The sequence below is a fragment of the Myiozetetes cayanensis genome, unplaced genomic scaffold (genome assembly GCF_022539395.1).
Source record: "Myiozetetes cayanensis isolate MyiCay16 unplaced genomic scaffold, myiCay2020 scf9, whole genome shotgun sequence".
NCBI classification, from domain to species: Eukaryota; Metazoa; Chordata; class Aves; order Passeriformes; family Tyrannidae; genus Myiozetetes; species Myiozetetes cayanensis.
Genome location: NW_026088185.1, coordinates 18,642,231 through 18,666,387, shown reverse-complemented (window position 1 = coordinate 18,666,387; position 24,157 = coordinate 18,642,231). Strand labels below are relative to the sequence as shown.

The 24,157-nt window shown below is 35.9% G+C and overlaps 1 protein-coding gene across 3 annotated transcripts in view; it reads left to right on the top strand.

The window, feature by feature from the left end:
* UBR3 (ubiquitin protein ligase E3 component n-recognin 3) overlaps window positions 1–24,157 on the top strand; it is a 106,217-nt gene that overhangs the window by 56,392 nt on the left and 25,668 nt on the right. For 2 of the 3 annotated variants that reach the window (XM_050340606.1, XM_050340608.1), the window contains 6 exons: window positions 4,980–5,129; window positions 5,664–5,797; window positions 8,801–8,911; window positions 10,407–10,619; window positions 11,428–11,564; window positions 16,729–16,814. In XM_050340606.1, coding sequence (XP_050196563.1) covers window positions 4,980–5,129; window positions 5,664–5,797; window positions 8,801–8,911; window positions 10,407–10,619; window positions 11,428–11,564; window positions 16,729–16,814 — 831 coding nt within the window. The remainder of the gene's footprint in view (window positions 1–4,979; window positions 5,130–5,663; window positions 5,798–8,800; window positions 8,912–10,406; window positions 10,620–11,427; window positions 11,565–16,728; window positions 16,815–24,157) is intronic. The other variant, XM_050340607.1, reaches the window with a different exon arrangement.

Genomic DNA, 24,157 nt, shown 5'->3' with positions numbered 1-24,157 from the left:
TTTGTGCCCCCTGTTACTTTCTATTTATATTCTGTGACATCTGCAGAACTGCATTGCCATTCAAGCTTGCCTGGAAGTAATTAGGTGAAATTTAGAAACAGTTATGTTAATGAACTAGGGTAGAACAGAATCCAGTGTGCTGTCTTTAGCTATTTGACTGCAGGATAAACGAAAGAAGTAGAAAAATAACCCAAGAAACATCGTTCCAAGAACAGCAGATAGAGAGCTCGTGAAATATCTGAGAAGGATGACTAGAGAGTCAAAAATGTGTTGTAACAGCTTCAACTCCATTGGCCTTCCAGTCTCCCGGTTATCGCTGCTTTGGCATCGTCGAGGGCACTTTCTCAGTGTGAGACTGTGCTTTATCTTGTGACAGGGAACTCTGTGCAGGAGACTTTTGAAACTTCACTACCTTCAGGCAGGACTCGATAAGAACAAAAATAAATCACTCTGTTCAGGTTAATAGTAGCCTTTTAACAAATTACAGTGATATGAATTATATAAACATGAAATATTACGATCCATTCCAGGCAAGCTGCTGAACCACTTAATCGAATGCATCTTAGTGAAAATTTGTAAATTAGTTCATTTGTTAATTATAAATATTAAGATACCGCTCATTTCTTCCATAGTTTTGTTGTCTCTGAAGTGCCCAGTGTGACTTTTAAATACTTTTAATGCCTCTTGATAATTATGCAGATGGTCTTTTGTGTTTTTCTTGTGATGTGTTTTAGCAGGACGTCATTTTGTCCTTCAAGCAAACGTTCCGTAGCTAGAGTTTAAGAGAAGTGCAGAGTTTTAATGCAAGGTGACATACATTTCCTAACACTCAATCATCTGAACCCAGATAGAAAAATAAATTAGGTACTGATCTCTCGAGAATATATATGCTGGGTCAGGGCAAAGAATATTAGCATACTAATGGTTGCTCTGATGCCAAGGGGCCACTTTGACACAATGTATACAGCAGGACAAATGTTGACTACAGTCAACAGAAATTGTGAACTCCAGTTACTGTGTTTACAACGCCCTTTGTGTTCTGGGGTTTTGCTGGGTGGGGAAGTAATGGAATGCATCCTTAGCTCTGCAGAGTAGAAATGAAAAGAAATTCAGGCAGCAATGTATTCTACAATAGAAGAGTCTGTTAGATTTTCGCCAGACTGATTAGTATTTGTTAGGAGGTAGGAAATGATAGGTTTTTGTAACTTTGTGCCTATCACTTCCAGTGGTACAAAACTGAACAAAGAGCTAAATAATTAACTTTTTAAAAAAACTCTTGGGAACGGTAGTGTTTGGCTCTGCCCTCGGTTTCTGTCACAGTTTAAATGTTTTTATCCTCCTTTGCTGTTTTGAGGTTCATATTTATCCAGATATCTGGAATAATTCACAAGGACAAAGAAAAGTTCCAGAACCCACCTGTAAATGGATGAGATGTATTATAACATTAGACAGATCTCATGAGAGGATCTTGGTGAATTGATACCAATACCGTGTGTCTTACCTTGTATCTTCCATTTGCTCCTTCTCCACACACATTGACATCATTAGGACAAGTCTCTGTGAAATCGGTTGGGTTAAAGCTTTGGAGAGTCAGAGTTTTGAACTGTGAGCATCATTGCTTAACTAGGAGGCACTTGCTGTCTCGTGTGAGTGCTGCCTGGCTGGTAAAGCTGTGCTTCAGCCTAGCAACTAAAGCCACCCTGCTCTCTCTTGCACTCCTGGTGCCTCTACCTGCTTGTGAATCTTCAGGAGTAACTCTTCAGAGTCACGAGATGTTACCCTTGTTCTGGGTACCTGTGGTTTTCGTGCAGAACAAAACTGCAGGCTCCTACAGAACCAACTGGAAAGGTGAAGGGGTAACACACCTGAAGTATCTTAGCAAATGGCTGGCAAAGGATACCTTTGACATTCAGTAAGGCAACATAACACAAAAGACCGTTTTTCAAAGAAGTATCTTCCTACTGTTGGAAAGGAATGCTGGGTCGTTGTGCACCAGTGAAAGCAAAATAAGGAGATAATAACCTTTTAGTTAAAACTGCTGTTGCTTTGTTCATGTGATTGTTCTTGGTGGTGATTCAGGTGTGGGTTTTAGCCAGAATGATGAGATTTTATGTTATATTGGAATCAGTGTTTGACTATAAAATGTTTTCATTAGTATAACAGGACATTTAATAAAATAATAATTTTTATGAATTTGTCTTTTTATAATTGAATATTGGGAGCTAGGAGATGTTAGCAAATGCTTTAAAAATTGGTATTTTTAAATTTAAAAACTGTATTTTCTAAATCAAATCAGTAAAATAGCATTACAACTCCAGTCACTTTAAATAAAGGCTCCACAGGTTTCTCTGCAAAACACAAAGCATTTCTGTGCTTTTGTTTATATGAAATGGAGGTTAAAAAAAAAAAGGTGTGGAGCCAGAAATTTATGGAGGTTATAAGCTCCTATATGACTACTGCTGCAATAAAATGCAGTATAGTTTTACTTTCCCCACATGAAATAGGAAATATATAACTCAAAGTGAATGGAGAAGTGGCAGTGACTTTATATTCACAATTATCAATGCTTTAATGAAATATTTTAGAAGGAGGTTTGTAGGAAAGAATCCCTCTCATTTTCAACATTTTTTTGAGTTGAAATGGGTTTTTGCTGACCCTTAACAGTCTGTGTGGATCACAGAGCTGGTGGGGCAGTGTCAGTCTGCTTCCACTGGAGCTCCACAGAGGCAAAACTCCAGAAGGCAAGGAAGACAAGATTGAGATTATTGCTATATGTGTATTTGCTTTCTTTTTTCCTGGACTGCCACTGATACATTTTCAAACCAGGAATTACACTGCCAAAGTGTACTCTTTCAGACAAACTGAAGTCTCATCTTCCAAAGAAGCTAACAACCAGGTTAAGTGAGGTTATCGTAGGTTTATCGTTCAGGTTTATCGTAGTCCATTCAAGAAGAATTGAGGGGTTTTATTTGCTTGCAGTTTTTTGGATATGCTAATTGTTTGAGATTTAATTTCTTATCACTTTCCCTTTGTTTTCTTTCACTAACTTAAGTGGAAATTATTTTATTAGGAAGTCTTCCTTCCTACTAGAAGCTTAGTTTCCTTGAAGTCTAATTGTTTGCCAAAGTAGCCTAGCACTAAATCTAAGTAGGTGAGAAGGAAGCATGCATTTGAATGTGACCATGGATCTAAAATTAAATTAGCCTGATTTTCATGTGCCTATTGTGTATAGGCAATGGAAGTATAGATTGCATATACTGAGTTGCTTTGAAACATCTTTTAAATACTAAGTTCTATATTTGTTTTTACTTCAGGTTAAAAATATGCAACCTATGATGAATGAATGTTATTTTGTAAATTAAATAGTGACTGATTTTGAGGACTTAGGTGGAATTGTTTAAAATCAGCATGACATACTGTATTCTCTTTTTACACTTCTGAAAAATATTGAATAGATGCATCTTTTCTGTTGTATTGACAATAATTTAGAGAAAGTGAAATAAGAAGGCTGAAACTAGTCATTCTTGTGTCATGCTTTTGATACACAGGTGTACATGAGTGTGCATTACACAATTATGAGGTGATGTTAAATACAAAAATACAGCAGTAGTGTTGATTTCCTCCCTTCTCTGCTACAGTTTGCTTCTAGGTTTTCTGGATGTTTTGCAGTTGATGCATTGTGCTTTTTCTTTTATTGTACATCTGGCTGCCACTAGATGGTGATAGATGCGTGTACAATATTAACTGCATGTCAACGAAGATGGGGGTTCATTTTCATATGACCCTCAATAACTGTCTGGGAAATCAATAGTTACTAAAACAGTGTCATTTTGATTCTTCCCTGTGAGCAAGAGTATTGAGAGTATTGCATGGGGTTCCTTATAGCAGAGAAATTCACTGCCTGGCATCAGACACCCCTCTCAGTATGGCAGCAGCCTCCTGTGCTGAACTGTCATGGATTTTCAGAAGACAGCAGCTCTCCTAAAAACAATTCTGCATGAGGACTGTTGCTGTACTTGCAGTTTTTGGGTTCTCTATCCAATATCTTTGCCTACTTAATCAGGGAGATAAAGGGCATGGTTGAAGGTAGGGAGGAACTGTTTTCTTTGGAAAAATTATCTTCTAGGAAAGAAACAAAGAACCCTCATATTCTAGGTCAAGAGGCTGACTATGTATGTTCCTGAGCAGTCAGGAGAGGATCATTTAGTCCTAAGATACTTTTCTTTCAAGCCAATAAAGAATTCTTACCTTTGATTGTACCATAACCTAAAATTGCTTGCCCCAAAACCAGGACCACCAACTGTCATGTGAACAAAGCTGTGTCAAGTGCAATGGCTTTGATACTTCAGAGCTGGTCCTAAGCCTTGAACCTTTCTGTCTGTGCACCTACAAAGTTGTAATGTAGACCATTAAACAACCAGATCTCTGATATGTCTTGTTTACAGCTAAACATGTGCTGCATCGCATCTGATTACTTTCTTAATGCACACAAAATTGTCACAGTTTCATACATTTAAGTTGCACATTTCATTCAGTATGTCTAAGCATCTTAGAATTATTTCTAAGGTCTCCAGGTTCCCTTTTTCCTTCTAATTGTTGTTTCACTCAGCAAATCTGGTTTTAATAGAGATTCATATACATTGTCCTTCATCTCTCTATGTTTTAAATTTTCAGTATAGTATGTAATGAAATAGAATTTAGATCTCAGTTTACAGAAGTTTTAGAGAGATCAAGTTTGATACAAAACTTGAGTGAAACATTTAATTCCTCAGGAAGTAATTCTGCATATGGGAAAACATGCACTTTGTTTTGTAGGTGTCTTTGTTTGAAGCAGCAAGGTTAGTTTCAACTAATTGTCCATGCTTCAGTTGCAGATAAACTAGAGAAATTATTTTGGAGTTTTTTCGTCACTACCTCAGTGCAGATGCAATTGGATTTCTTTGCCTCTGTTTAATATAAATTTTCTTATTCTTTGATAGAATCTCCAGATGTTGACATCGCCATGGAGGTGGCTACATCCGAGCAGCACGTTTCTGAGGCAATCTATGATTGTGTGATTTGTGGACAAAGCGGACCTTCGACTGAGGACAGACCTACAGGGCTAGTTGTGCTATTACAGGCATCCTCAGGTATGAATGTGAGACTTGCAGGAAAAGCAGTGTTTTTGCAGCTTTTAACACATCTGTGTAAATACTGTTGTGTCTCATGAAGCCTGGAAACCCAGAATCTCCTATTTTTTTGGTGGCTGGTCTTCTCTGAGGCACAAGTGTAACTTAAGGATATTGAGGAAACTTTTAAATGTTTGGGAAAAAAGCAAAGAGTTCCATTCCCTCCTAGTTCCTGTTAGCTTTTGCAAATGCAGAGTGTATAGTAGACTTGCAGGAAAATCAGTATTAAAAGAAAAAGAAAATTAAACAGCCATCAGTTTGTCTATATGTAGATATGTGTTTGTGTGCATATGCATATATAAAAATATATGTACTTTATATACAAATGCAAAAGCACAACATTCAGTATTTAGTTTCTTTAATTTTTTTTTACTTTTTAGCACCAACAAAGCACATTTCAGCTACAAACCAGAATTACCTGGTTATTTTTTTTTTCTTAATTGTTTAGCATATGGATATCCACTGCATTCCTTATTGCTGCTTTTGTTCATACAGTGTTGGGGCAGTGCCGCAACAGCACTGAGCCAAAGAGACTGCCGACTACCGAGGAGGAGCAGATATATCCCTGGGATACCTGTGCAGCTCTGCACGATGTGAGGCTTTCAACTTTACAGAGATACTTCAAAGATGTAAGTTTTTCACATGAACAGTACTGCCACTTGTGAAAAACTTGTGTGAAAAGATAAATGAAATTACAAATTAGAGTTCTTCTAGATGCATTTCTACATTTAGTGAACGCTTTTCCATGTTGCAGTCATTCTGAAGTGTTTACATTTTATAGGGTCCTTATTTTTAAATAGTGTCTGGCTTTCCCCTAGTTATATGTTCCAAAAAGAGTCTCCTATTCCTTCACAAAACCAAATGATAGCTTTTCATGTTTAAGTTTGAGAGCCAGTTCTTGTTGGTTAACAGGACATGTCCAGATGTAGACCTTTGTGGAAGTGCTGCCTGTGGCTTTCCTTCCCAGGGCCTAAAGAGCTGTTTAAGATAATACAGAACTGTTCTGAGCAGTCATTCTGGAGGAAAAGGATATGGAACCTGTGACCTTAAATTAGCTTCTATAGACTAGTCCCAGTGAGACACCAGCTTTTAGGTATATCTAAATAAGTAATCACCTTTAGAAGCTTAAATGTTGACTTTAAGGAGGGAAAGGTGTGGCAGTTTTTATTTACTCTGACAAAGTTGCTAGCTTTTTTATGATGTCATCCGCAGATAACTAAAATTTGCCAACTGTAGCTAAGTCTTGCTTACGTAGATTAATGTAGATTAAAATTCATAGTTGTTTTGATGCAGTTTTAAAAATTGGGCAATGTTTTCAGAAAAGTACCTTAGTCAAAGGAAAATATTATAAATTCCCTTTCTGGAAAGAAAAACTCTTCAAGATGTAAGCAGAAAATTATTTTTGAACGAAAGATTATTTTTAGTTCAGAAAGAATCTGTGGACAAGCTCTTTTTCTTTTGACATTGATGATGTTGGTTTACTGTTTCAAATAGTTACTGGATGGGTTTTCCTGCTGACATGATAAAAATATTGAATTAATACTGTGGCTTTATTTTTACGAGTTTGCGTCCTACAAATGGAAGGAGTTCCAAGCAAAATATTACCCAAAAACTTGATCTTACTGAAGTGTATATTTCTGTTTGTGTGCAATAACACTACCAACAGACTAGTCTAACATACACTGTAATGCAGTGAGCAAATACATCCTGCTTTCACAAATTCCAGTCCTGAATCAAACATTAGTTGAATTAGCTATTTTTACTTTCAAGTTTCCAGGTCACTACTGTGCTAAAAAACAAATCTCTTCATGAAAGAACTAATCCTTAAATTTCTTTTGACATAAAAATGGAAACATCTGTTAGTGTCTCGAGTGTCTTGTTCAGCTGAGCTAAGCAGTAAGTCCTTTTATTTATCAACTGTGTCCTTCCCAGTAAATGTGCTTCCTCTAACAACAGATTGCAGGAGGCAAGTGAATAATTTCACCCCTATGTGAAAATTTTAAGTTGGCTTATTTTGCTAAAAGAAAAAAAAAAACAACAAAAAATCCCATTCAAAAGCTACGTACTGTGTACAGATCAGGCAAAACAGATCACTTCTTTCCATATCGATTCCTTTTTGCACTTCCTTAGCTGAGATTGGATGCTTGCTGTCAGGGAGTAGAGTTCTTGCCCATTAAAGGAGAGAATCACTGAAAGCAATTATTTTTAATATGGAGAGGTATGGCTAAGGATTAGGAAATAAAATTTCGTATACTGGATCGATAGGGCTGTGTTCAGAATGACGTAGTGCTCTGTAACCAATAGTTTGATACAGATGTGTTCCATGCCTGTGGTTTGCTTTGGAATCTCATTTGTTTCTGAACTCAGGAGTAATAGAGTAAAACCTTTCTGCTAAGACTGGGTTTGGTTTTATTTTCCTTCTCTTTTTGCAACTGCTGTGAGGTAGCCTCATTAAATACATGCAGTAAATAATGATTTTCCTGAATGAAACATTTGTCCTGTGGTGCTTATCCAGATATATCATGTGGCCTTAATACTTCACCAGCAGGAGAAAAACTTCCTTATTTTATGGCCTGAGAGGCTCATAGCACATTTTGAATAATAAGTTGAGGCAAGGTAAACAGGAGCGGGTCACAAAGCTAAAATTTGTAATTTTGTTTTGATTTTCTGCTCATATGCAGAAAAAAGAAGAGATGGTAGGAGATCCTTAGAAAGGAATTATTAGGATTATTCATGGTACACTGATTTTGCATTATACATTAAGACCATTTTAGGGTTAGTCTAGACTAAAAATTCTTTTCCAGTTCTGGTAGCCCTAAATCTTTTTCTGTTCCTTAAATGTATAACCAGAATGTACATTTGAATCTATGATGAGACTTTTGAGAAATGGAGATCTAATAATTAGACTGACTATAGTTAGATGTTCTTTAAGAGAATTTTCCAGAGTTCCTTATCATGAGAGTGCCAGAGGTGCCTGTTTCTTCAGGCCATTGTTTTCTGGAAAAAAGTTACCAGTGAGGTAATTTTTTTAGACATGTGGACTGTAAGTGCAGTCCTTGAATAAGGCCAATGTTTTCTAAACAATCCTGTATGAAACTCAGTTCACTAAACAAGTATTTGTTCTCATTTCCCACTATGATGGGTTATATATAATGTTGTTGAACAACTCATTAAAAACCCTAAGTTAACTGAATTTTAGAACAGATTTGGCCTAAATTATATAACAGTGGTCTTGTTATTTTAGTTACCTACAAAACTGAATGAAATGTATTGGAACAGCGTCTTACCCTTGTACATTGGATAACTTTTGCTATTGGAACAGATTTCAAGAGTTAGAGCCACCTTTATGCTGTAGTACAAGAGGTTCTTTAATAAAATGCTTATTTTCAGTGATAAGAACTGCAGAAGTGTACCTGGTTGGCTCTTGGTTGGAAAGAATAGCATGATGGCAGCTGTGTAATTTAGCCTAAGTAAATACTTTAGAAAATGAGGTTTCCTTTATTTCTACAGCATGTCTTTTAATTAGATAGCATGCAAATAAAAATCAGTGTATCTTTTAAATCTTAAAATAAGTTTGGGTAAATACTTACATAGCTTTATATATGATCATTGTTGGTTTTGCTGTGTTTCAGAGTTCCTGTCTGCAAGCAGTGTCAATAGGCTGGGAAGGAGGTGTTTATGTACAAACATGTGGTCACACTTTACACATAGATTGTCACAAATCTTACATGGAATCTTTACGGGTAAGTAAAACTAAAGATCACGTTTGTTTATGTGGATCTGAACTGATCTTACTGAAATCAATTGAATTTATCATAGAAAGAGTACTTGTGTTTACATGAATGGACAAGATGTTTTATTGTGTTTTCAAGAACTATGGATACTAAATCTCCTATTGCATCTTGACATTGCTAACAGAAGGACTTTGTTTTCAGTTATTTTGATATATCAGAAAAAATACTTAACTCCTGTATTAGAATAAAGACTAAATTATGACTTCTTGTTGCATATGGAACTGCTTTTTTATTCAAGATTACTTTATGGGTTATTTCTGTAATTTTTTTTTCTTTCTAAGTTGTGTTGATTTCTTTCCATTTTCAGAAGAACTGTGAGCAATGCCTTCTGTTTTCAGTATCAGCAGTGGTCTTACTGAAATGTAACCTCTAGAGAAATAGGAAGCTGTGCAATCTTGATTGGATCCCATGATGAATTGTCCTTTTCCATATTAATTTAAATTTGCTTTCAGCAGTAGTTGTCTTGTCAAGATAAATGTAACATAATATAAAAATTAAAGAATATAGCAATAAAATCTGGACTTTCATGGTGGAGTTTCACTTTACAGAATTTTGCAAAAGTAATTTTTTTGCATTACATAAACTCTGAAGTAACTTTTCTGGTGGATTCTCTATTAGACTTGAAATCAACTGTTACTCCACCTCATTGTTGAACATGTCTGAATTATTTAAGTGAACTTCTGATCCTAACATGTTTTACTACTACCTAGATGAGTGCATAATCATTTTGACTATTTCCTAGCATTCTTAGTACTAAAATAATTTATATAGACTTGCGTTTATCAGGATAAAACATTTATTTTTACATAATACAATCAGAGGTGAACATCCAGCAAGGTATGTAAAAGCCTCAGCATTCTGGGCTGATTGCATGAAGTTTAAATTACAGTCACTATTTACTTAGCAATTCTCCCAGGAGTGGGAAACCATGGAGGCAACTCCTGAAACTGAGGCAAGGTTGGTGGCCAGTAACAGCAATACTCGAGGACATGTCCTCACTTGCCAAACACATACTTCTGCATCCATTTTTTGATCCTTCATGTCATACAGAAATGAGGCTTTATCTCCTGCTGTCCTACAACGGCTATTTGATTAGGTTTGGTTTTTTTAAGCCTGTACTTGGAGTCTTAGACTTGATGGAGATAGATTGAAAGAGACAACACACGTGAAAGATTCAAAACACTCCATTGAGGTCTTTCTAGTTTATTATGGGGATATTGTTGACAATGAAAAGTACTTAAAAATAAGAACATTGAGTTGGAGAATTGTAAGACAGTTTCTAGTAAAGACCTTTGTCAGTAAAGTCAGCAACTATTCTAATAATTCTTTCTTTACAGTGTTTTGGTCTTACACTTAGAATTTTTTAGCTCTACCTCTGAAATATCAAAGTAAAAAACTATAATATTTTGCCAATTTCAACTACATCTTCTTTATTTTCTTTTAGAATGACCAAGTCCTCCAGGGTTTTTCAGTGGACAAAGGAGAATTTACCTGTCCCCTCTGTAGGCAGTTTGCTAACAGTGTTCTTCCTTGTTATCCTGGGAACAACGTGGAGAGGAGCGTTTGGCAAAGCCATAGTAACAAGTGTATGCAAGACCTTGTACAGGAGGTGGAAGATCTTCAAGAACAGCTGGGAACTTTCCCAGTAAGCATCAGTGTAAGGCAGAAAGATCCTTGTTAATTTGCCTCTACCTTTCAGTTTTTACATTATATTGCATTTGTGACCTCTTAGAAACTTGGCAACCTGGGAAAGTTCATTCTTTTCTGATATGGAAGACAGCATACCATTTTTTTCATATCAGGAAATTTTAAATATTTAGAGTACCTTGCTGCATTACCTACCAAAATGAAACAGTTGAAAAGCTGTGACGAAATGTGATTAATAGAATTTTGTATGGAGTACATTTTCAGTTTTTTCCGTAGTGATTTCTGTAGAATGGAGTCATGTAGTATAAAATGAATTTATCATTTCTTTGCAATGTAAACCCAACAATACTCTTGTAACTGGAAGCTATTTAAACAATATCTGTTAAGAACATTTTAAGGTGTGGATTATTTGTTTTACAGAAAGAGCAGTTTACAGATGCTCACATGTTACAAAGCTTCATGAGGTCCTCTGAAAGGCAGAATAAATTAGATTTTGTTAGCCTTCCAATCTTGATGGAGATGCTTTGTGTTATTTTTGCATGCTTGCAAAGTGCAAATATACTTCTAAATAACACAAGCAGTGAGACTCTTGACCCTAGGAGCTGGACAAAACAGTTATGTTTTTATATTCAGAACAAATCACAATAACTTCCCAGAATATTTTAAAACTTCTGTGAGACAGAATACTGGCTTTTAATGCATATTTTTTCATAACCTGCAAATGCGTTTTACAGATATGAAAGTGCTACACTTTGCAATCAGCCACTGCATTTGTTGAGGTAAAATTAAGTAATGTTCTCTCGTGTCTTTGTTCATAGTCTGAAACCAATCTCAGTAAAGAAATGGAATCTGTAATGAAAGATATAAAAAGTACCACACAGAAGAAGTATACAGATTACAGTAAGAGTCCTGGATCACCTGACAACGATTTCCTGTTCATGTATTCTGTAGCCAGGTGGGTATGTTTCTGGTTTGGTTTTTTTTTTATTTCTTACTAATGTTATTAGTCACCAAATATTTTCTTCTTTATATAGAAGAAAACTATTTCATCCTCTCCAGAAAGTACTCTTTGAATACCTAGTACATCAAGGTTACATTTTTTGATCGTATGCAGGCATATGCAAAATGATGCACCTCTTAGTTAATTTTCAGTATGTTCAGCAGTGGCATAAAACCTGGAGAAAGGAGTCAAAGTCTCCAAGAAAATCAAACAGTCCCCCCTTCCATCTGCAGCATTAGTGTTAAGATATTCTGAATAGTTAATCTATTCAGAGTTACTGTAATGGAAGGTTTTCCCATAAGAAGTTGAAATACTCATTAAGCAAATAGTTTTCCAAACTCTGACTCACTGAGGCCTTCAGGGAAGGTGCTGACTGCAGAGAAGCTGCAAGCACACAAGGGATACCATCCAGTAGCATTTTTCTATTGCAGTTCCATAAACTCTGATTGCTGAGTGCCTTCAATATATAAGCAGTGGAAATATTCAAGACTTGGCTCGGCAGGATTCCGGGTAATCAAATATAAGGCTCAGCTTTTGACAGAAGGTTAGACTATCTAATCTCCAGAATTCTCTTCCAACTTAGATTATTGTATAATTCTATTAAAAGAAATAAATTCTATTAAAAGAAATATCTGTATTCTTCAAGAATATTTTAACTGATTAAGAAGAGCAATTATATTTTATACATAGCAAGTTAAAAGATTATATGTGTTTGATCACTACAATTTTAATACCCTTCCAAAAATGCAAAGGGCTCAAAATTAATGTTTTGCATATAAAAATATGTAATCATGCCATTTAAGGTACAAACATGGTGTTAAAGTACATTTCTGTGTGTAATATTATATAATCTTTAAAATACTAGCTAAACATATTTTTAAATGTCTCTCTATATTATTTTTATATTTACACACAGAGCCCAAGATTTTTGTTTTCATTCCAAGAGTTAAAAATACTTCAAACCAGAGCAGCATTTAATTGCTGCTTGCACTGCTGGGGAGAGAAATTTCACTGCTGTGATTAGAATATGCCACTTGTACTCATTGTGACCTCTTGTTAGGTTAGACTGGTGTCAGCAATTTTTCATTTAGCCGTGACTGAAGGATTTCAGCTGTTGGATCCAATCTTTCTGTGTCATTACCATAACGCATAAGATCACTTATGAGTGTGGTTGGCAGATCAGCTACAAAGTGGTTAATTTCTCTTGCACCTTTCAATGCAGCAATCCAGATTTATGTGCTTCTAGTACTTGATAATTGCATAAGAATTACAGTTTAAAAAAAAGAATTCAACTTTTAAAAAGGCGTTTTAATACAACTTTGCAGACTGTATTTATGGAAATAATATGTAAGTCAGCTGGTTGTCTTCCAAACTGAAAGAGTTTTCTTGGCATGATTTTAGTATGTGTTGTTTAATTTTAAGTATTCAAACAATGGACTATCCACAATTAAAATTACTACAAAATTATATACTGAAGTAACTTGCCATCTGGAAGTTATTCCTGTCATTCAACCTGTTTCTTTCTTATTTCCATCCATTTCTTTCTGAGGTAATGATACCCTTCTGTTCTTTACCAACCAGGAACCCTGAGCATTTCTAGTTTCATGTGTTCTGAAGCAGTTAATTGGTTTTGGTCAGACCATCTACAGCTGTTATTCAGTTTTTCCTGGTGTTTAACATACAGATAAAGTGGTCAAGATGATAAGCAGCCCCTGTTTAAATAAGCATTTGAATGCAGTGATATTTGTATTGACTCTATATATTTGCAAGTGAATTAAACACTCTTAATCTTCTTATAAGTTGTGTTCCATTTTCAATCAGAAAATGACATCATCTGCTGTTTTAAAATATGCTAGTTTACAGCTGGAGGCCAGCTTTGAAGTGGATTTCTGCATGCTGGAATGGGAATACTGCTGGTGAAACGAGATGTAGCCAGTTTGTTATAGCTTATCCTTTCTGCTTCAGGAAAACAGGAACTTGCTTTTTTTCTTGATTTTTTCTTATCCAGACAGACGTCACTGGTAGCAGAGAAAAAGAAATCACAAAGGAATTCTCTACCACTTAGTGGGAGGGCTAGCCCCTCTCTGTTTTGCTGGCAGAAGGGGCATTCTGGGTCTTGGCATTCTGATTTGCATGCACAGCTGGAAGAGCAGCTCCTTGGCTCCCTCCTGCTGCAGTCTTGCCTGCAGTCTTACCTTGTTAAATTTCTGCTCTTTTCATATGCCTCCCTCCTTGTCTTTGCTGACATTTTTGAGAGTAGTGTAACGTGTCATTCACAAATTCATGTGTGCCTAGCTTTATTTTTAATAGTTCACATTCATGGCATTGCTGACTGTCATTTGTGGCAGTATCTTGGAGGGCTGTTTCTCTATTGCATAGCTGTGGGTCTCGTGCTTTTCTTGGCTGTGCAAAGCATGGAATCATAGAATAGACTGAATTGGAAGGGACCCGTTTCTGTCAGCCAAGTGCAGACTAATGTAAGAGCCCTGTGTTTTTTCCTTATAGTCTGTGCCTCAGAATCTGTGTCTTTTTCATATATATGTTGTGTTTGTAACGTGAGGTGGGAAAAATGATAGTGCTTAATATGCTATTTCTGTCCCAATAGGAAGAGGGGGTCCATCCAAATATCTACCTTTTCTGGAAAGGGTGTTGCATTTTTATTTCCCCCTACTCATCCTCATGTGAACTCTGAGAAAGATGCTATCACCCTCCCCACCCCAATATGTTCCTTTAGTACAAGCCCACAAGAAGGGATGAAGTAGGTCTGTTTTTAATCATGAGTCTGGAGAGCTGAGCAAAATCCATCTTTTGGGGTTTTTTCTGTGAGTGAGGAAGATAAAGCCAGTGTTCTACAAAATTTGTTGCTCCAGTGAACGATGCAAAGATTTTTAGATAGGGGAAACAGTCACTCACATAGATTTTCTATCTCCTCTCTTTCCTTCATGTTGAGGAGGCTGAGATAGCGAGGATACTTTCTGAGACCGCTCTGTGTTCCACGTTTCTATCGGATGCCCCCAGTTTTCCTTCATTTCTTTCCTTCAGTAAAGGGCAGAGGATACTCAGGTCCTCAAGGCAGAAAGGAGCTCAAATTAGGGAGGAGATAACACTTCAAGTCTCCTTCAAAAATGATTGAGGTCTGTACCTGATGTAGGATATTTTATGGTGGGTAAGTGTTCCTTTTCACAGAAGGTGCTTTCTCTGCTGTGCACTTACATGCCAGAGTTCAGGTATGTCTTGGAAAAGAAGTGTTGAAGGAAAAGGTTAATACATTTCCAAGAAAGCTGAGCTGAAAGGTGTTGTCTTTGAGAAGCTGGGGGCAAGGAAGAAGTGTGGGAGGTGAGAGTTGGTATGATATGTGTGAAAGGAGTACATGTTTCCAGAAATAACTCTCCTTATATTCCCTATAGCAAAAAATGCTATATGATGCCTCGTATGTATCAACAAGAGGTTTTTTTCAGAATTGGCCCTGAGGTTTGTTTTGTGAAATTGTACATATTTCTTGGTGAAAGGAAAATTTAAAATTCTAGATCTAGAAAATTATTTTTAGATATTCAGGTAGTCTTTTTGATTGAAATCTTAAATGTCTTGGATTTAAGGGAAGACTGCCATTAATTTTGTTGTACAAATTAGTTATCAGAAGGTTTGTAGAAATAAAACATACTGATTTTCTTTATATTCCCATGATGAACTAGCACATGCTGATCTACAGTTGCTATTTTGTCCACTAATATGAAATCCCCGTCCCTGCTTCCTTGCTGGTAGATTTTTAGAAGTTCAGTGAGCACTGCAAATCGCCTGAAGAGTGGAAAATTCCCCTGTCACACAGATGCCCTTATCAGCAGCAACCAGATGGAGCTCTGAGCAGGCACATTATCAATGTTAAATTGCCTTTTCTGAGTAGAGAGGATTAAAGCATTCCTTCAGAAATGGATGGCATAAGCTGCAAACTTAGGGATAGTAATATTCAGAAATGTTGCTATTTTAAAAACATATGAAAGTATCTTAACAAACATTGCATATCAAAAGTGTGTTATTCTTTCAAGTTGATGGAGCTGAAATTCTTAAAAAATAATTTGTTTTGATTAAAATAGTCATCCTGTAGTTTCTTCTTAAATATATGTCTGTGGGGGTGTGTGTTCCTAGCTTAGATACGCTATGTTCCTAAAATTCTAGAATAGATTTTAATATGTATTCAGTTACATCATTTTGAACCTAAAATTGTTTGATTTTTCATTAAAGGACAAAATATGTTTAGAGTGAACTTTGCAGTTTGGATTGAATTAGCAAAATAACATTTCAGAATAAAAGAATTATATTCCTTTATTTTAATTGAAGAAATGTATGTTGACTTATTAAAACAAGCTCTGAGAGAATATAAAATAAATTGTTTGCTCCAAATCTTGGGGGTAGAAGATAATGCAGCACTGAAGCATCCAATTCCAAAATTAAACAAAGTTATCAAATTTGGCCTAAACCATTGGTGCCTAAGTATCAGATTACAATAATACTAAGAAAGAAAGCATCAGTGGGACATGCAGAGATTTAGTGACACAACTCCTGTTTCATACTAATGAGCTGCAGTGAATGCCATTGTTTGATTCAGAATTAACCTCCAAGGCTTTTATTAACTAACTTATCTCTAAAGGTCAGTGCTTTCATTATAATTTAGACTGTGTTCATACTTGGTTAGTTGATGCCATATCCGTTGTACTGTCTGTTTGTTTAAAGCAAAACAAAAGCCCTGCCAGTAAAGAGAACACTCTTTCAGATGTATGTGATGGACTGAAATTTAGCCAATCTGTGTGTTTTCCAATTAGCACATAAATTCCCCCATTATCAAGGAACCGTGTGTGCATACAGAAAAATGCCTCAGAATTAACATTTTTTTAATTCTTCAGTCACAACTCAATGCAGATAATGCAGTACTTACAACCACATATGGCAGTATCTTCATAAAGCTTGTTTTATTCCGAGCTGTCTGTTGGCAGTATCTCAAGCTCAAGATTAGTTCACAGTATGCTTTTATTTGGTGTGTGCTGGGAGTTTGTCACGACTCATTCATGTGTGTAGAAGCTTCAGTAATGCTGTTCCATTCAACACTGTTATGTTTTTGTTACAGAACAAACTTGGAACTTGAACTGGTCCATCGAGGAGGAAATTTGTGTTCAGGAGGTGCAAGCACAGCTGGGAAAAGATCATGTTTAAGTAAGTTTTACGTTATTGAAAGGAATAGGAGTTATTAGAATAATGAATAAAAATGTCTAGTTCTTTCTAACATTTTCTAAATTATGTCAACTCTTGCCTTTTAAAACTTTTTTTACCATAAGTAGTCTTTGGTTTTTTTGTTTCTGTTGGAGAAATCGGAAAACTAATTTGCACAAATTATTCCTTAGAGCTGTTCATGTCTTGTGAATATAATCTATTTAGAAATCAATTGTCATAATATCCATGTAATATTTTTTAATATGTCCGTGTTTTCATGAGTAAAACTAGAAGTATTTTAAGGATGAAGCACCTGGCTGTTGCTAGGAATAGTAAAGAAATTGTTTTTTCTGAATGCTAATGTAGCTCATTACTCGATCATATACTTAGCAATGTGCAGCTACCGTTTCCCATATCTTTAATTTGTCTAGTTCCTCCACTGGCAGGAGAGTTTTGCAAATTTTCTTTTGTAGAAACTCTCAAATCTTTGTTGTTCTGAAACCTTTAATATTTGTCAAATGAAGCAGTTCCCATTGTCAGAAGGGTTTTTTTTCTGAAGAGAAAGTATTTTAATCTTTTACTGAAGTGAACATTTTCTTTTGTCAGGAAAAATAGAGCTGGAGAGTACAGCTAATACTAATATTTGTTTAAGTCAAGCTCCTGCAGCAATAGCAGCAGATTCAGTCATAAAAATGTCAGAAAGCTCAGGCCTACGTCTACCTTTTAGTATGTGATTTGTGGGGGATGTTTTCCTCATCATTTGAGGTGACAAGCCACCAAAGAAATGGCATCAGGTGCTATGTTGTCCACATCCCCTCTAGGACAAAAGCCTTCTGTAACTGCCAGGAAATGCAGTTCAAGTAAAATCATTCATGTGTTGTGGTTTTGAAATGTAGTTTTAACTGAACTGCACGTTGTCTTTTCCCATCATTACATCCCTTTCTCAGCAGGCCAAGGTACCTGAAAAGTGTGTGTATTAAAAGAACATCTCCAGATCACTGTTTGCCAATTTGAAGCATTTAATAAACCAAGGTTCTGCAGATAATTTCTACTTGAATTATGATATATTTTTAATTGTATGTTCACCTAGAAAGATGGACACTTTCTCTTTGAATTTTAGCAACTTGCTACTGTGTTAACCATTTCACAACCATATTATTTGGAAGATGATGATGAGTGGTTTAGGGTGGAGATTTCAGCTTAAAATTGGAAAGTTCTTGAAAGTGAAAAAGTTCATAATGATGTTACACATGAGGAGTGTATCCCTGTTTTCACATGGCTTTACTAGTCATACAATTTTTTAACATTTTAGAGTTTAGAAGAATGAGTGCAGGGAATTGGCCTGTAATCTGCAAGGTCATATTTTTATCTCACTGATAGTTTTTCAAAATGAGGAGATCTCAGTTTCTCTATATGATTTATTTTTTAAGTTAAAAGCGGGATGAAATACGTTCCTTACATCTTAAAACACTGACATGTTTGACATCATATCAGTATATTGTGTTTTATGTACCAACTTAAAATCTTTATAGATAGATATAAAATATGAGGTTTCTGATGGTGTTTCATCACCAGCTGATATCAGGAGATGCTGGAAGATTATGATTTTGCAGAGAGTGGTTGAACCACCAGAGTGGTGGGCAGATTTCTCTGTGTGCATCTCTGTAGCCTCACTCTTTGAATTATATCAGTTGACACAAAAGGAGGAACTACCTCAAAGTGTTTTTTCTTTGCTTGGGCTTATTTGAAGAAAAAAGAAAGAAAGAAAGAAAGAAAAACCCACCAGTCTGAGTCTGGTAGCTGACACTTTGTGGTTCGTATAATACATTTTTCAGTTTTTTTCTTCCTCTTTACCACGCCATCCTTTCAACCTCATCTTGCATACTTAGGGCCTGACTTTGAAAGGAAGCACCCCTTTTGCTGACAGCCAGTGGAAAGATTTGTCAGGAATTCTAATGCGTATTTCTGAAGTCTTGAAATGCATGGAAAATACTTTAATCACTGGAGAAATTTCTTTTTGGAGAATTACAAAATTGGAAATGATACATGGAGAATGTATTTGCACTGAGGAATTGTCCTAGGCTGGATGGTTACTTCAACAAGACAAGACAATTTTAAGACCTGTTTAAATTCATGTATCATATTAATTTTTCCAGCATTTTTAGTATTTTGCCGTTTTCTGTATGTCTCAGAAAATAAATCAGTTTTCCTGGTCATCAAAATAGATAACTGGAACAAACTAAACTTAAGAAAACAAACTAAACTTACAGAAATTTTCTTCACACTTGAGAAGGACAAAAATTGTCTTCTAAACTAGAAGCTTTAAGTAAGATTACATCAACTGTTGTTTCTAAAAATGTGTTAATTTACAAAATATAAAATATTTATAAAATACATAATTTTTTTGGTTGCAATTCCACTGTGAAACTGTGCATTAATTATCTGTATCAAGAGTTAAATAGCCCAATAAGGAGAACTTTGTTTTCTTGGAATTATACAGTGGCTTTGGTTGGAAGGGACCTTAAGGATTGTCCCCCATGTCATTAGACTTGTGGATGGATTTAGGGAGAAGAATTTTTTTTTCTCATGATATGATTCAACTGTTTTTGTGTACTTGCACCCAGGAGTTTAATCTGAAATGGTAGAATATTAACTGAAAACAGTATTGATTTTTTTTTTTTAAAAACATAACGTACCTTAATTTTTTTTCTACTTACAATAACATTACACTTTGTTTACATTGATATTGTTCTGTTCCTTTCTTACACTGCTGTGTAATTTTGTTTGTGTTGTAGTAGTCCTTTTTCCTTTAGCAATAGCTAAAGGGGTTCTCATCATATTTCTGATGAAGGTGTGGTACAGATGGCATCTTACCACAATGAGCTTGGTGTTTTCCACACTTTGGGGTAGAATGATAAATTGTCTTATTTACATCTAAATCAGTCATACTGGTGTTTTTAATATTTACCTTGCACTTCCCAAAAATTGAAGGCCTTATAAACTTCCAGGTGAAAGGTGCCATGTATACAGATGTGGTTTTGCATTAAGGAACTTGGAGACGTGAATGTCATGTGTTCGTTGTTCAAATGTTCACATGGTGTTATGTTCTGTATTGGTACTTAGTAAAACTGTTATGTAGCAAGCTAGTCATATTTAATCTTGCACTAAAATAGACTTGTTTTGTAATGTAAGGTAATGCAGTTCTCCTAGAATGGACCTGTTTGGACTTTAGGCTAAATATAACTAGTGGGATCAGAGCTAGTTTTGTATATACATATATATATATATTAAAAAAACAGGGTTTCTTTTCGCTAAACCATTATATAATTGTGTGTTTCCTTCATTGCCCCTGCCATATGGTTGCATTTAAAAGATATAAAATTGCAGTTCTATATATGCCTGTTCTGTAGTAGATTTTACCATTTTCCATACTCATTTATTTTTCCAAGAGGTAATCCTGTTTTTGAAGATTCACTTAAAGTGTACCTTCAACTTCTACACTGCCTTACATGATGAGGAAAGAATGATTTTAAAAATCCATAGCCTACCTAGGACTTGAAGACTGTTTTGTTGAAGCCTTTGTTGCACAATATTGAAACTGCTTTTGTTTTTAAACATCACTCAGGTTCAGCAGAAGTAACCCCAAGTATAGCCCACTTTTGTTCTTCCTGTGTGTGAGATACTGGAGTGTTTCTCTTGTCATTAAGCATCCCACTCTGTATTAGTCTTGTAACAACTGTAAAGTTTGGTGATTAGATATTGTGGCAAACAGAATATATTGTCCCAGGTGAGCTGTTAGAGCAGCAAATGTCAAGGAAGGAGGTGGGAACAAATAGGTCAAGAGCTGTTTTAGTAGATTGCACCAGGAGGGCAGCTGCTCTTGGGAAATAAATTTAAGAATGATTAATGTAGCTGTTAGTGTCAGTGACTGAGTCTGTGTGAGAAGAACTGTGAAGAAAATTTGGCTGTAAAATTACCATTTGAAGGCTTAAAGGTTGTGTGTGTGTGCAACCAAAAGATCAAAATAGAGTCCTATTACTTATTACTTAAAAATTGAGTCCTGTTTTAAGGACCACGTTATAGTATTAGAGTCTATGGCCTTGAAAATTCTCTTGGATTTAGGAGATAATTATGATATATAACAATTGTACAGGCCTTATTTCTCTGTTTTATAAAGTGTAAGAGATCTGTTTTGCTCTTTGTTTTCGTTGTGCTGTATTTATGGAACTGAGTTCAGACACAGCATTAAGGCTAAATGATTATGACTTCTCAGTACAATTTTTGTGTAAGACCATGAACAGCCTGGTCTAGTGGGAGGTGTCCCTGCCCATGGTGGAAGGATTTGGGACTAGATGATCTTTAAGGTCCATTCCAACCCCTTAACGTTCTATGATTCTCTTGTGTGATGTGTTTTTCTCTGCTGTCATTATTCTGGTAATCTTGCAATAGTTGATGAACAGTTCCACAAAATTTAAAAGTTACCTATGAATGAACTTATAATCTAGTAGTTTCTTCCTCTTAACTTTTAAATTGTTCTTTTCTTTTCTTCTTTCTGGCTGTTTTCTTTTTTTTTTTTTTCCTTTTCCCCTTTGTGATAAGGATCGGATTAGGGGTTTGGGGAAGGATTAAATGTTCTATCCTCTTGTCCTCTGGCTTCATTTTCTCTGTAAATGAGCTCCTTATCCTTACACTTCCCACAGATAGCAGTCTGGCATTGCAGCATCAACTGCATTAATTGGAAAGGACATTAATTTACAACAGGACAGAAAAAAAAATTTTAAGACTTACTTAAACTCCTTAAATAAAATGGCTAGCCCCTTTGTAAGTTCTGTGGTGGTTCTGACCATGGAGATACAGTTTTGTTCCGTGGGAGTTGTTGGTTGGTTGGTTTGTTTAGTTGATCGGGGTTTTTTCTCTTGTTCATTTGAAGGCTGTGTCTGGATTATGATGTTAATATCAGTTCAATCACTGTTCATTATGTGGTTTTGGGAGCACAGAAACTCACTGTGACGTGAAGGATTTTCTAAGCTATTCATACTCCCTCTGTATCCAGTTTTTCAATTCTATTGAAAGTAATGGCTGCCTCCATTTTATCAATATGGTGATTGACACTTGGAACTGCTTAGTATTGGTCATTTCTGTAGGAAGAAAAACCTAATTCTTTTAAGATCTGTTAAGTTCCAGTTGTTTCTTTCCTGTAATCTGTTAATGTGAATATGGTTGCAAAGATTCCTACCCAGCTCTCTGCAACTACTGAAAATAAAAAAATTACAGAAGTTTTCAGGAATGCCTCTGTAGTGGGTTCCCATTGATGGTTGAGATTTTGGTGCTGCAGGTTTTGGGGGTTTTTTAGGTTTTCTTTTGCTTCTTTTTGGGGGGTGGGTAGGGAGAGAGTTGTTTATTTTTTATGTTTATTTGTGGGAAAGGGATCAGTTAGGAGCTGTCAATCTGCAGATCCTTGGTGCCCATTCATGGTAACTGAAGAAGCAGTTTTTCTCACCAACAGGTGATCCTTCAGTATTTTCTAAAAACTTTGGTATGCCATTAATATGTAGTGTGGGAGAAGCACAGAGAGGTACTGTTAGAACTCTCTTTGCAAAGTTCATTTCATACACTGGCAAGTTTGGTGTCGAGGATAATTAGCTGCTTCATCAGCAATTGCGACTTGAGATTTTGTAAAGACTATCATGTCTTAATGCCTTAATAGGCTTTTCCTGACCTTCACATTTTTTTAATTCACTGATTCAGATTAATGGATCAGAGATAAATGATCATCAGTGATGCTGTCAGCAGGTCTTTGCAGCTGCTGTTGCTAAGTGGACTATGTAAATCTGTACAGGGAGGAAAAAATTCTTCAGTCTCCTTATTAACAATCAAGTCCCATCTGGTTGTATCAAGTGGCTTTTGTTATAATTGACATTCTTCTTGTTAGTACCAGGAAACTTTGGGAGAAGAAGGGTGTAGCATCTCTAGTCTGGTAAGATCTTAACAGTTGAGACAAGGATGTTCTTGATTCCACTTGCAGTGAACTGCTGTGTCTTGTGATCTCTGCTGCGTTGTGTGATCTTTTCACATTGTAAATATGAATAGTAATTTATACAATGGTCAAAGAGAAGTCTGGATCAAAATAGCAAAATAGAGATTTCCATGACAGCAGTATGTGTTCTTTATGTCCTCCCTAGAGATGGGGAATAAACAGAAAGTCAGCTAATTCCTTAGTTTTATTTGTTATCGTTATTACAGCACATTGCTATACATTGTGGAATTGTCATTAATAACAGAAAAAATCATCTGATTTCAGCTCTGGTAATTTGAGAATTTAGTTTACAGTCAAGAGATCAGAAAAAAGGCAACAAAATTTATGCAGTAATTTGGGATCTCTTTGGCAAAGACCTAACCAAGATCACTAGTGAGACAAAAACTTACACCTACATGCAACTTCCTGAATCACTCATTTTTGTTAGTTCAGCACAACATTTTTGGAAGGTCTGCCATTCATCAGTCAAATTGCTATGTGTTCATCTCTGTGCACACCACACTAGACCTGAAAAGGTTTGTCAACATCTGTAAAATGAGTGTACTTTAGTATTAAAAATAGTAAAGAATGCATCCTGCAGGTGCTAGTGCAGGCATTGTGTTGATGTACACAAAATACCCGTTACCTCTGTTTTTTATGAGAGGAGCAGCATCAGAATGCTTCCTCTTGCAGCATCTTATCCTTTGAGCTGCTCTTTTGAAAGTACCGTCCAGTTGAGTTTATTGCTCCTCTCACAATAGGTTAACTTGCAGCAATAAGTTATATTGTGCATCCAGAATGTGATTTTTTATTATTATTATTTATTCAAATTAACTGGATGCAGCCTGTCTCAAGTATTACGAAGTTATGAGGAGAGGAGGATCATAGTCAATTTTTTTCGGCATTCACTTCTCATCATTTGTTATCAGTAAACCTGTAGTTCTTGTTCTGTTGTGACAGGAAGTGTCAGACAGATCGCAGACAGAAAGTGCCACCTCACGCGGCTGCTGAGCGGTGTTTTGCTGGGCACAGTCAGCGTTGGAGTGTCTTGATGCCGTAAATGTTACACACTTGGAGACTACAAAGAAATTCTCCAGTGCTAGGATTTGAATTTGCCTGCTTGATTTCATATTAGTAAAAGCTCAGGAGAAAGCTGTTAAAAGACCAGAGGATGAACTAATAAAATTAATGAACAATTATTAATTTATTTTTCATTTTGCACAGTTGCTAATTTCTGTTTGAGGCAAGGAGCAGTTGAGAATAAAAACCCCATTTCTTTTGGTGAACAGACAAGAGGGAAGGAACAGATACTTCAGTTGGTTTCTTTCCA